The 12,854-nt window shown below is 43.6% G+C and overlaps 1 protein-coding gene across 7 annotated transcripts in view; it reads right to left on the reverse strand.

Moving 5' to 3' along the window:
* The window catches only part of PPP6R2 (protein phosphatase 6 regulatory subunit 2), a 182,951-nt gene that overhangs the window by 139,190 nt on the left and 30,907 nt on the right, over positions 1 to 12,854 (reverse strand). For all 7 annotated transcript variants that reach the window (XM_044279927.1, XM_044279924.1, XM_044279925.1 and 4 more), the window contains exons 2-3: positions 5,148 to 5,267; positions 2,700 to 2,945 (exon numbers count right to left, since the gene is read on the reverse strand). In XM_044279927.1, the coding sequence (XP_044135862.1) occupies positions 2,700 to 2,926 (227 nt within the window). In that variant the 5' untranslated portion in view covers positions 2,927 to 2,945; positions 5,148 to 5,267. The remainder of the gene's footprint in view (positions 1 to 2,699; positions 2,946 to 5,147; positions 5,268 to 12,854) is intronic.

The raw sequence follows: 12,854 nt of genomic DNA on the forward strand, positions 1-12,854 counted from the left end.
TCCTGGTCCTCCGGTACTAATGCGCGCTTCCATAATGAAAGCTCTCATTAGTATTCGTCCCATAAGACGCAGGGGCATTTTCCCCCCACTTTTGGGGCGTCTTATGGGGCGAAAAACACAGTAAATGCTGTGGAATGATTCCTCCCTATCCTTTCCCTACACCTTGAATAATCTTTTCCTACACATGTAAATCATTTTTTTTAGCACAATGAAGTTTTTTCTAGCACCATCCCTAGCGCCTGCAGACGCCTCTCCCTGCACTAAGTAAACTGGAAAATGGCAAAAATCTAAGATGGCTGAGGCTATTTATAGGGCTGTGAAATCACAGGGCAGGCTGGCTGCTGATTGGCTGCATGCAGAGTTCCTTGCTCCATGACCTCACACGTGCAGCAGCCATTTTAGGAAAAAATGCGATTCGTTACCACGAAGCGTGAGGAAATTCGGATTCGGTGCGAATCAAATTTTTCCTGAAATTCGGATTGAATTCCACTTCGTCAACTTCAATTCGCTTATCTCTAGTCTTAATATACATAATTCTACAGCAATTCACTATGGAGTTAAAGGTTCTGTCTGGCCACAAGCTGAGAAAGCTTTAAAAGATGTAATACTTTACCGATCCCTGCAGCTCCTATTATGATACCTTCAAGGTCCACTGCTGGTATCTGTACTTGTTGACCCCTTCCAATATGGAAATGTGACTATTTAGCCATTTACTAGCTGAGAGGATCACCGCTGCAGGCAGCAGTTGAGTGAGCTGTAAGATTTCCAGATCGACAGAGACAAGCAAGCAGAGACTGACATGGGACCCCAGGAATCCGTGTTGGAATCCGAAATGTAGGGGATTGGTAAAATCAGTGTTTTTTTTTATTATTTTAAAGCATCCTGACTAACTGCTGACTTGGTAGCACAGATGTCCAGTGCCCAGAATCTTTTCCTCAGTTCCTGTGGACTGTTGTAGATGTGAGGTTGAGGAGGAGATCATTCTGAATGTATGGAGGGACTGTTCCAGGCTCAAACTGGGGCGCATTTTTTTTTATCTGCAAACGGATAAGTGGGCATAATCCTGTTGTAACCCCTGCTCTCTATTATTTCAGGGCCTCCTAAGTCACTTATTGCTGCTGCACGATTAGTTATTCCTAGGTAGTGGAGAAAACAGCAACTAACGACAATGGTGGAATAGGTTCAGGAGGCAGTGTTGGAAGATGGACCTGATCCCAACAAACGTTTCAATGTGTGGCAACACTGGCTTTTAAGATTCTTCTGAATTCCAGAAGCTGTTCACCTAAGCCCTTTCCCTTATTCCTCTTCCCTTCTCACCCCTATCCCATCACCTTTTTCCCTTTACCCTTTTCTCTGTTCTCTCTTTTTTGTCCTGCTTTAGTGTCTTCTTGTTTGGGACTGGTTTCAAGCTTGTTTGGATGTGCTGGTATGTGGTGTGAGGCGAATTTTAATGACCCTAGTTCATCTGGTCAGAGCACGGATTTACTTACGGTACTTACATGTACCTTCTGAGAACTTTCATAATGCTTGTTTGCTATAAAAGGTTAATGATCTGCAATGATAATGTAATATTTGGCTTTGCACCTGGTCTTTGAAAGTATATGTATTTCTGTACTGTTCCTATTTGAAAATTTATAAACACAGATTAAACATAAAAATGTTAAGTGGCCAGAAAACCATTGAATCAAATAGTCCCATCACGGTTTCTTTGTCTAGACAAGAGGGAGGCACTGAAGAAGGAGCTGGCAGCTCCGAAACGCGTATGGTACAATTACAGCAATCCACAAGATATCCCCGGTACAACCACAGCATGGTAGAGGAGTGCAATATTTGAACGCTTAATACAAGGATCCGAGATATATCAACCAGCAGCGCGCTGCATCGGAGATCAAACGAATAGCCCAAATACATGGGATGACGAACATAGGCGACGCACAGGCTGTGATACGGGGAGTCAGGAGACTCGGTCTAGGAGCAAAACATAACTGCTCGAATAGAAGACCCCCACCAAAGAAGTCAACAATGCAGTAATATCTAATTATTAGTAACAAAGAAAGTTACATTATCTACACAAGTATCCAAAGCACAGCGAGAACAACTGCTTTAGCTCTTAACCATACAATTATTTATACCTGAAAAGAAAAATAATTTTGGATACAAAAAGAACGTTTTGACCAAATCAGCATGATTATTGGATGAACTAGGTACACACAGAGCTCACTTTTTATGATTCACTTCTCTTTTTATGATCTACTAGTGTTCTTTTCTTTGGATTTAATTACCTTGTGTATATTGGTTCAGGACGTGTCCCTGTCTTGCTTAGTTACATTATAACTGAGTGCCAGCCTATATATAGCACAGTTCTATGCAACATTGGCAGTCCGTTTGTATCTGACTGAGTAACATAGAAGAACACTTAATTGACAGCTAATTTGTGAAGTGTACATGTTTTTAACTCTTATTTTATGAAAATATCTACCAATATATTTGTATTTATTTTTTTTATATATTTTTATTGTTTGGATTTATTTATTTATACTTGGTATAATAAAATACTGGTTTTCGGTACAGTTCCCAGTGATTGAGTGCCTGTTTACACTTTTAAGAACAGCATGATTTCCGCTAATTGTAGCCTATCCTGCAAAGCCACTGTAATAGGGGCATCAATTCACAGCAGTGATGCTTATATGTTTACTCACTTAAAGCGGACTTTCTCATCCATATCTTCAGGAGGTTGTTGAGTGATGAGCTGTACAAGCTCCTCCATGCATTGTGGCTGACATAGGAAGTCCAGGAGCCGCTGATTCTGAGCTTTACACTCTTGGAGCAGGTCATCTTCATCCATTAATTCTAGGAGGCTTACATCCTCCTTCTCCAAGAGCTTGTCTACATGTGATGTTGTGTTGAGGTCAAACTTCCAGAACATGGTAGCGAAGTACTCCTGACTGTTAGATTTAAGAAAGAAATGGAGATAAAAAGGTTAATAATAATCTCAGGAGCATCATGGAATCATACAAACATCATCACCTCCTCCCTTAATGTGCTTTTTAGTATACATAGCTTCTATTTAATTAGAGATTATCACTGGGAAATTACACTATATTTTTTGTGGACCTTGAGCTATGCCGTTTCCGTAATTCAGAAACTACAGGTACAGAATAGCTTACAGTTCTATACTGTTTCCATATGTCTCATTAACTTCTACAGGAGTCCAGAAACAGTATACCACAGAAAGCTTGTATGTTTCTATTACTCCACCTAACTCTGGCTACAGCATACGAAGGTCATTCCAATTTCAGCCATGTTTCGATGGGAATAATCCTTTAAAGAGGCACTCCTAGTAAAGCGTTGAAAATATGGTGATACACCAAACTTGCATATCGATTTATCAATGTATTTTTAGCCACTACCTTACCTGACCCCCCCCCCCCCCCAACCATTACCTCACATAAGGACAGGAAGTCAGTTCCTCTATTTATTCCTGTAAGACTGACATTAATGTTCTCACAGGAATAATTAACCCATTAAAAGACTGGCCCTATTTGCTATACAAATGTGTACTCACAAAACAGCCTAAATAGGCCAACTACCCAGCTTGACCCAGATATATTTGGCTTTGTTAAAATATAACTTATTAGCTTGATATTAAAAATCAAAAAAGTGAGCTAACCAAAAAGATAATAAAAATAGCTGTTGACTGTGTCCCAAACTCGCTCATCTTACAGGTATGAGTGATTTGATGGTGGTAGGGATGTGCACACTCCCTGCACTGCCACTTAAGTGATCCTAACAACTCAACTTATGGACAGTTAATTCACTGTATCACTAAGAAGATGGATCACACTAGTATGATTATTGCTGCTGCATGATGCTGGAACGAGAAAAACAATCAACAGAGGGCAGTTTTAGGAATGTGTTGATTGTTGCCCTTTGTGAGACAGTGACAGGTCTCACGCAGGTTAGAGGCAAGGAAGGGGTGGATAGTTCGGTCCACACCCCTATTCCACCACAGGTGAGACCAGCTGGAAGTAATCAGGCTGGCACAAAGCACCTCCCAGGGTGTCAGCAGGGGGGGAAAGTGTGTTGCCTGTGGACAGAGGCCTGGAGGCTCTGTGTGGTCCAAGCCAGGAGGGCTGAGAGACCACTATTCCCCATGTGTGCCGAGACGCTGGACTGGAGGCAGTGGGCGTACTGTGCTCTGTACAGCCAGGAGGCTGTGGGACATTGGCTGAGAAAGCCGCTTGTGTTCACAGGGTGTGAACAAGGACTTAGGTGAGTCAGGAAACTCTGTGTTAGTTAGAGCCTAGCCGGGCAAGTGTTTATTATTTTATGTGGATGTCACATGTGCAAGGTGAAGCTGCGACTTCATGATAACCTGTATAGGTTGGAGTGTGCACAATAAATGCACGGTTTGGACCTGAAACCTGGTGTCCTAAAGTCGTATCTGTGAGAATGACCCCCAAATAAGAGGCGATCCCTTACACCTGGTTCCAGCATCATGCAGCAGCAATAATCATACTAGTGTGATCCATTTTCTTAGTGAGCCAGTGAATTAACTGGCCATAAGTTAAGTTGTTAGCATCACTTAAGGGGCAGTGCAGGGAGTGTGCACATCCCTACCACCATCAAATCACTCATACCTGTAAGATGAGCGAGTTTGGGACACAGTCAACAGTTATTTTTATTATCTTTTTGGTTAGCTCACTTTTTTGATTTTTAATATCAAGCTAATAAAAGTTATATTTTAACTTAGCCAAATATATCTGGGTCAAGCTGGGTAGTTAGCCTATTTAGGCTGTTTTGCGAGTATTGTTGAATACACCTATACCCAGATAGGGTCTTTCTTGGGCATTTATACGAATGGGGGAACAAAAAAACTTTTTCTAGGAGTGCCCCTATAAAGTTATTTAAGGAACACGTAGTTTTACTACAATTTTGCAGTGCTGTTTTTGGTTGCACAGTTTTTAATGTGGTTGACTGATAAAACATGCACAGACAAAAAACATGGTATTTTAAGTTAAAGCTGGTAGCACATTTTCAGCTTAGGCGCACATCAACCGAAACCTTATTGTATATATCACTTTGCAATTTATTTCCTTGATATATTAATACAATTGCTATACAAAGTATAATACAGTGCTACATACCTTGTAAAAACACAGATGATAGGGTCTCAAAGGAGTTGTTGTATGTCACCATACACACACATTTGTGCTTAGGCTAGAGATGCCACCACCAGGACTATACTGTAAATGGGCAATGATATCCTACAAGAAAATAAAACTGTTTTAGTAAAGATAATATAATCAACTATACAACTACAAAACCTAATTATACAAGACTAATAAACCAACTATATCAGTGCTGGATGGGTTCAGACTGAAAACCAGTGTTGAGATTTGCAAAAGTAACATTCAGTCTGCATTTAAAAAAACTTCAATTTTTCAGGGTAAGGAACCATATAGCAGGGGCTTGCATGTCACATGTTTGCATCCCCCTAGCACTATAGATGTATGTCTTGGTGTGGGAAGGGGTTAAGGTACTTTGTTCAATCGATAATAATTACCCCATAAATGAATCCTCTAAAAAGCAATACCAAATGCGTAAGTGTATGGCTCTGCTATAAAGCAGAGAACAAATAGTCTAAAGGTATCCATACATATTAGATGAATATAAGGTGAAACTAAAGATTTTGGCAGGACTGGCTGACTATCCAATGTGAGCAAGGGTCACTTGACTCTCCTCCCACAGCAGAAGATGTCGACAAATATGTTTAACCCTTATGCACAATAAAACTATAAAAAACAGTCTCTCAAACGTTGTAGGGTACTTATAGGCGCAGCAGATCCACCGTGTGACTCGGGCCAAGTTCACATAGAGTTCAGGAAATTTAGTAATGGTGGTCGCGCTGCCCAGCGTAATGGAGGTCCGTCAAGTAATGGTATCTCGGGTTACCAAGCTCTTCACAATGCAGCCACACAATTGAAATCCTGGGTAGGTGCACCATAGGGACATCCAAACCACTGTAATGTAAATTGGCGCAAGATAATGAAGTTCCACAAGGATCATTTTCCCAAAGGATTTTTATTATACTCACAGAATAGTCAATTAAAAAGGCATACAACAAATCGTTCTTTCTTCATGCGTCCGTCCGACCCAAGTTTCGCCGGTCAGCTTTGTCAGGGGAGATAACACCACCCCTTTCAGGTGTGGTATTTAAGGGCAATGCATAAAGCCCGCCCCTTTTTTGAGGATACAGCGTATTGTTTTATAAGAACAGTAAAACTATTTTACAAAATTCACAGCAATATCATAAAGTTCATAAATCCATATGTCCAGCATATTCAATGTCAAACCCAATTTGATATAACCTATATTCTTAGATGCGACAATAAATCACACCCCTTTTTTCAATCAGACATTGTAGACCACAGGGAATCAATCTCTCCACCTCTCCTTAACAAGTTGCCACCCTTTCCCATTCATAAAGAAATCACATGACCGGTCCTCCGATCACATGATAATTTTATTCCAATGATATTTTACAACTACTATTACTCTTATGTTTATACACAATCACATGATCCATAGGTTAACCCCTCTTTCCATTCATAAGGAGGTCATATGTCCAAGATTCCGATCACGTGTCAATTTTCATCCAATAACATCCTAAACCTGCTCATCTAGCCGAATAACACATTTAATCTCCCCCATGTTTAGTTTATATTGCGTCAAATGTCGATCAACTCCCTACTAACCAGAGCGTCAACACTCAGGAATTCAGTCCACATAACTCAACTAACCAACCAAGCAGGGCTTAAGATCGAATTCAATATTCAGTCCGCTTGGTTTCAAAGTATCCATTTTGTATATCCACTCCACTTCTTTCCGATTAATCCCATACATTTTAAACCTGTCGGGTTTTTGTTGTGATGTACTTTTAAGTGGAGCGGTACACTATGATTTTCCAAACCTTTTTTGATATTACCAATATGTTCTTGTATTCGTGATTTTAGTTTGGGGAGGGTCCTGCCCACATATTGGAGCCCACACGGGCACTCCAACAAATAAGACTACCCCCATTTGTTCACATGACATCTCTCCTTTTACCTTATGTATCCTACCCGCTTTGGATTTATCAAGCTGTACATTTTTCATTTTTTTTTGTCCTCCCTGGTGCGGTTTCTGCATGCACTGTAGAAACCGCACCATGTGAACTGATTTTTTTCCACTTTCGCTGGTTTCGTGGGAATGAAGCTGTGGACCAATGTGTCTCATATATTTGATGCTCTGCGATGTAATACAGAAGGACGGTCAGGAAGAACCTGCCCTAGAACAGAGTCATTTTTCAAAGTAAACCAATTCTTATACAGGGAATTTTTTAGCGGGCCCACTAGTGTGTTAAATTGGGTTTTAAATGTAAATCTAAAATCCATCGGCTTTTTTGTAACGCTCAACGCTCTTATTTTTATCCCACATTTTCACTTCTTTCTTTACTTTTTCTAACTGGTTTCGATCGTATCCTTTCTCCTCAAACCTGTTATTTGGCTCTGCTCTCTATAATCACTAAGGTCAGTACAATTCCTCCGGATTCGGATGAATTGTCCTTTTGGAATATTGTTCTTCCAAAGGGCATAATGGCAACTCTCCCTGTCTATGTACCCATTCACGTCAGTGGGTTTGAAAAAAGTTTTCGTTTTCAAGCAATTACCTTCTATAAAGATTGCCAAATCTAGGAAATTAATGCTTGCAGTAAACTTAAAGTATAACTGTCATATATATTTTTTTTCCATATTTTGATAAAGGTGATTAGTATCACCTTAGTGGCCATCTTCAAATTTTATATTAAATCTTCCTAAACCCTTAAAATCATTCAATTTGTCCCCCATAGCGCCTATTCTCACCTTACCTTAAAACTGCGTTGCTAGGAGAGGTCCGTCTATCTGTTGGCTGCACTGGAGGACGGGAGACGCGCAAGCAAGCTGCCCTGCTACGTGCGTGTGCGCTAACATCCATTCCCGGAAGGGAGAACGCTGTACAGCCAAGTCTCGCAGAGTCCTGCCCGAGATCCGATGGTATATTCTAACCCCTAAGTGTTCCCATGGTGACGGGGACACTTTCCTGGGGGTTAGAATATACCATCGGATCTGAGATTTCACAATCTCAGTGAGATCGTGAAAACTAAAAACCAATGGTATATTCTAACCCCCAGGCGTTCCCATGGCGACGGGGACGCTTGCATGGGGGTTAGACTATACAGGGCCACGCCGCTCACAGGAGTACATTTCTAAACTGTAATCCGTAACTTTAACTGTAATCATCGCTCATCTCTTTATTTGGATACCTTACTCTCAGCTCCGGTAACAGCAGGCAGTGCGAGCAGCGCTCACTCACTGATGTCACATGCCTGCTCCTCCCACTAGGCGGCGCCCGCACTGCCTTCTGGTTACGGGAGCTAAGAGTAAGGTATCCAAGTAAAGAGATGAGCGATGATTACAGTTAAAGTTACGGATTACAGTTTAAAAAATTAACTCCTGTGAGCGTCGGGGATCAGTGGATGCTACTGTTTAGGGGATGGGATCAGTGGATGCTACTGTTTAGGGGATGGGGATCTGTGGATGGCACTGTTTAGGGGAGGGGGAATCTGTGGATGGCACTGTTTAGGGGAGGGGGAATCTGTGGATGGCACTGTTTAGGGGAGGGGGAATCTGTGGATGGCACTGTTTAGGGGAGGGGGAATCTGTGGATGGCACTGTTTAGGAGAGGGGGATCTGTGGATGGCACTGTTTAGGAGAGGGGGATCTGTGGATGGCACTGTTTAGGAGAGGGGGATCTGTGGATGGCACTGTTTAGGAGAGGGGGATCTGTGGATGGCACTGTTTAGGAGAGGGGGATCTGTGGATGGCACTGTTTAGGAGAGGGGGATCTGTGGATGGCACTGTTTAGGAGAGGGGGATCTGTGGATGGCACTGTTTAGGAGAGGGGGATCTGTGGATGGCACTGTTTAGGAGAGGGGGATCTGTGGATGGCACTGTTTAGGAGAGGGGGATCTGTGGATGGCACTGTTTAGGGGAGGGGGATCTGTGGATGGCACTGTTTAGGGAAGGAGGAATCTGTGGATGGCACTGTTTAGGGGAGGGGGAATCTGTGGATGGCACTGTTTAGGGGAGGGGGAATCTGTGGATGGCACTGTTTAGGGGAGGGGGAATCTGTGGATGGCACTGTTTAGGGGAGGGGGATCTGTGGATGGCACTGTTTAGGAGAGGGGGATCTGTGGATGGCACTGTTTAGGAGAGGGGAATCTGTGGATGGCACTTTTTATGGGGCGATATGTCGATTGCACTGTTTAGGGGGGGGATCTGTGGATGGGACTGTTTAGGGGGGGGATCTGTGGATGGGACTGTTTAGGGGAGGGGGATCTGTGGATGGCACTGTTTGGGGGGGGGGGGATCTGTGGATGGCACTGTTTGGGGGGGGATCTGTGGATGGCACTGTTTGGGGGGGGGGGATCTGTGGATGGCACTGTTTTGGGGGGGGGGGGAATCTGTGGATGGCACTGTTTGGGGGGGGATCTGTGGATGGCACTGTTTGGGGGGGGATCTGTGGATGGCACTGTTTGGGGGGGGATCTGTGGATGGCACTGTTTGGGGGGGGATCTGTGGATGGCACTGTTTGGGGGGGGGATCTGTGGATGGCACTGTTTGGGGGGGGATCTGTGGATGGCACTGTTTGGGGGGGGATCTGTGGATGGCACTGTTTGGGGGGGGATCTGTGGATGGCACTGTTTGGGGGGGGATCTGTGGATGGCACTGTTTAGGGGAGGGGGATCTGTGGATGGCACTGTTTAGGGGAGGGGGATCTGTGGATGGCACTGTTTAGGGGAGGGGGATCTGTGGATGGCACTGTTTAGGGGAGGGGATCTGTGGATGGCACTGTTTAGGGGAGGGGGATCTGTGGATGGCACTGTTTAGGGGAGGGGGATCTGTGGATGGCACTGTTTAGGGGAGGGGGATCTGTGGATGGCACTGTTTAGGGGAGGGGGATCTGTGGATGCACTGTTTAGGGAGGGGGATCTGTGGATGGCACTGTTTAGGGGAGGGGGATCTGTGGATGGCACTGTTTAGGGGAGGGGGATCTGTGGATGGCACTGTTTAGGGGAGGGGGATCTGTGGATGGCACTGTTTAGGGGAGGGGGATCTGAGGATGGCACTGTTTAGGGGAGGGGGATCTGCGGATGGCACTGTTTAGGGGAGGGGGATCTGCGGATGGCACTGTTTAGGGGAGGGGGATCTGCGGATGGCACTGTTTGGGGGGGGGATCTGTGGATGGCACTGTTTGGGGGGGGGATCTGTGGATGGCACTGTTTAGGGGGGGACCTGTGGATGGCACTGTTTAGGGGGGGGACCTGTGGATGGCACTGTTTAGGGGGGGACCTGTGGATGGCACTGTTTAGGGGGGGACCTGTGGATGGCACTGTTTAGGGGGGACCTGTGGATGGCAGTGTTTAGGGGGGGGAACCTGTGGATGGCACTGTTTAGGGGGGGGACCTATGGATGGCACTGTTTAGGGGTGGATCTGTGGATGCCACTGTATGGGGGCTCTCTTTTTGCGGCACAATCTGATCTTTTCATCGATACCATTCATGGGTGTGTAAGACTTTTTGATCACCTTTTATTTATTTTTTGTGTCCAAAAATGGCAAATGTTTTTATATTTACCGTATGGGGAATATTTTTATAGTACGGGTGTTTTAGCACATTGCGACACCCAGGATGTTTTTTTTTTTTTTTTCATTTTTGCAAAATGGGGGGTGATTTGAACTGTATTTTTTATTTTTTTTTAGCTTTGGAATATATAAGAAAATCACATATTTCCTATGAAGCCTATTACAGGCTATGGCTCCATAGGAAATACTATGCAGCAGCCTGGGTTTCATTCATAGAGACCATCCTCCCCCCCCCCCCCCCCTTTATCCGCTGGTTTGATCACAATTTGCAGATTCATTTCTAACTTGCTGAAAGCTCTTTTTTCTTCCTGTGTACAATTAAAGGGACTCAGTCATCAGATTTGTGCCCTATAAGCTAAACATATGGCCATGTCGGTGCTAATAACATGAATCCTAAACTGCCCTTATTAAACCTGCTTGTGGCTCTATTAGCCCAAAAAACAGTTTTTTATAAGCTGTCACTCACCTACCTAAGGTGCCCAAGGGGTTTTGCGTTAATCCAGGATCCCCGCCTGCACCCCTCGCCGTCTGGTGCCCTGCGCCGCCTTCCTCACCTCAGCGCCGCCTCCTCAATCCGAGGATGCGCACTTCGCTCAATGAAGCCGCTGCCAGGAGTCCGCGGCGCATCAGGCTGAGCCTAGTGCGCAAGCGCAGGATCTGGCAGAGGGACGGGTGGATTGAGGAGGCGGCGCTAAGGTGAGGAAGGCGGTGCTGGGCACCAGACGGCGAGGGGTGCAGGCGGGCATCCTGGATTAACGTAAAACCCCTTGGACACCTTAGGTAGGTGAGTGACAGCTTATAAAAACCTGTTTTTTGGGATAATAGAGCCACAAGCAGGTTTAATAAGGGCAGTTTAGGATTCATGTTATTAGCAACGACATGGCCATATATTTAGCTTATAGGGCACAAATCTGATGACAGAATCCCTTTAAAATGTCTTATCCTCAGTTTTATCCAGGCCCTTTAATAGGCCCCTCTTAAATGCCTCTATACAATCCTTATCCTTAATGACAGGACAAAATTTACTTTTTGCTCTAAGATCTGTGTGTATAATAGAGCCAGTAGATGGAGGCATTTTTATATCCATTTTATTACTATTCATCGCATATTTTGCCAAATTTTGTTTTCTAAAATATTTATGGGTGTCAAGAAACAACTCAAATTTATTGAGTTTTTTTTGTTGGCGCAAATTTCAAACCTTTTCCCAAGACGCTTTTTTTCTATGTCTGTTAATTGATAAGCGCTAAGCTACAATCTTAACTGGAACGGCGATGGGGGCGAAATGCGCACCCAGTTTTGCCAATTTGTATATGGCGTCCTGGGAGAAAGAAATTATTGACCCCCTACTACAACAGACCAATGGAGAGGGCAAATTATTGTTATGGAAGCGATTTATAGATGATTGCCTAATCTTGTGGCAAGGGGAGCGTCAGGGTCTTGCAAAATTAATTGAAAAAATTAATGTAAATGATTACAACCTTAAGTTTACTAGGGAAATTAGTACTGCAAGCATTAATTTCCTAGATTTGACAATCTTTAAAGAAGGTAATTGCTTGAAAACTAAAACTTTTTTCAAACCCACTGACGTGAATGGGTACATAGACATGTAGAGTTGCCATCATGCCCCTTGGAAGAGCAATATTCCAAAAGGACAATTCATCCGAATCTGGAGGAATTTTACTGACCTTAGTGATTATAGAGAGCAGAGCCAAATAATTCAGAACAGGTTTGAGGAGAAAGGATACAATCGAAACCAGTTAGAAAAAGTAAAGAAAGAAGTGGAAATGTGGGATAAAAAATAAGAGCGTTGAGCGTTACAAAAGAGTTGATGGATTATAGATTTACATTTAAAACCCAATTTAACACACTAGTGGGCCCACTAAAAAATTCCCTGTATAAGAATTGGTTCACTTTGAAAAATGACCCTGTTCTTCTGTATTATATCACAGAGCGTAAAATATACGAGACACATTGGTCCACAGCTTCATTCCCACGAAACCAGCGAAAGTGGAAAAAAAATCAGTTCACATGGTGCAGTTTCTGCAGTGCATGCAGAAACCGCACCAGGGAGGACAAAGAAATGAAAAATGTACAGCTTGCTAAATCAAAAGCGGGTAGGATACATAAGG

This window comes from Bufo gargarizans, chromosome 2 (assembly GCF_014858855.1).
Source record: "Bufo gargarizans isolate SCDJY-AF-19 chromosome 2, ASM1485885v1, whole genome shotgun sequence".
Taxonomy (NCBI): Eukaryota; Metazoa; Chordata; class Amphibia; order Anura; family Bufonidae; genus Bufo; species Bufo gargarizans.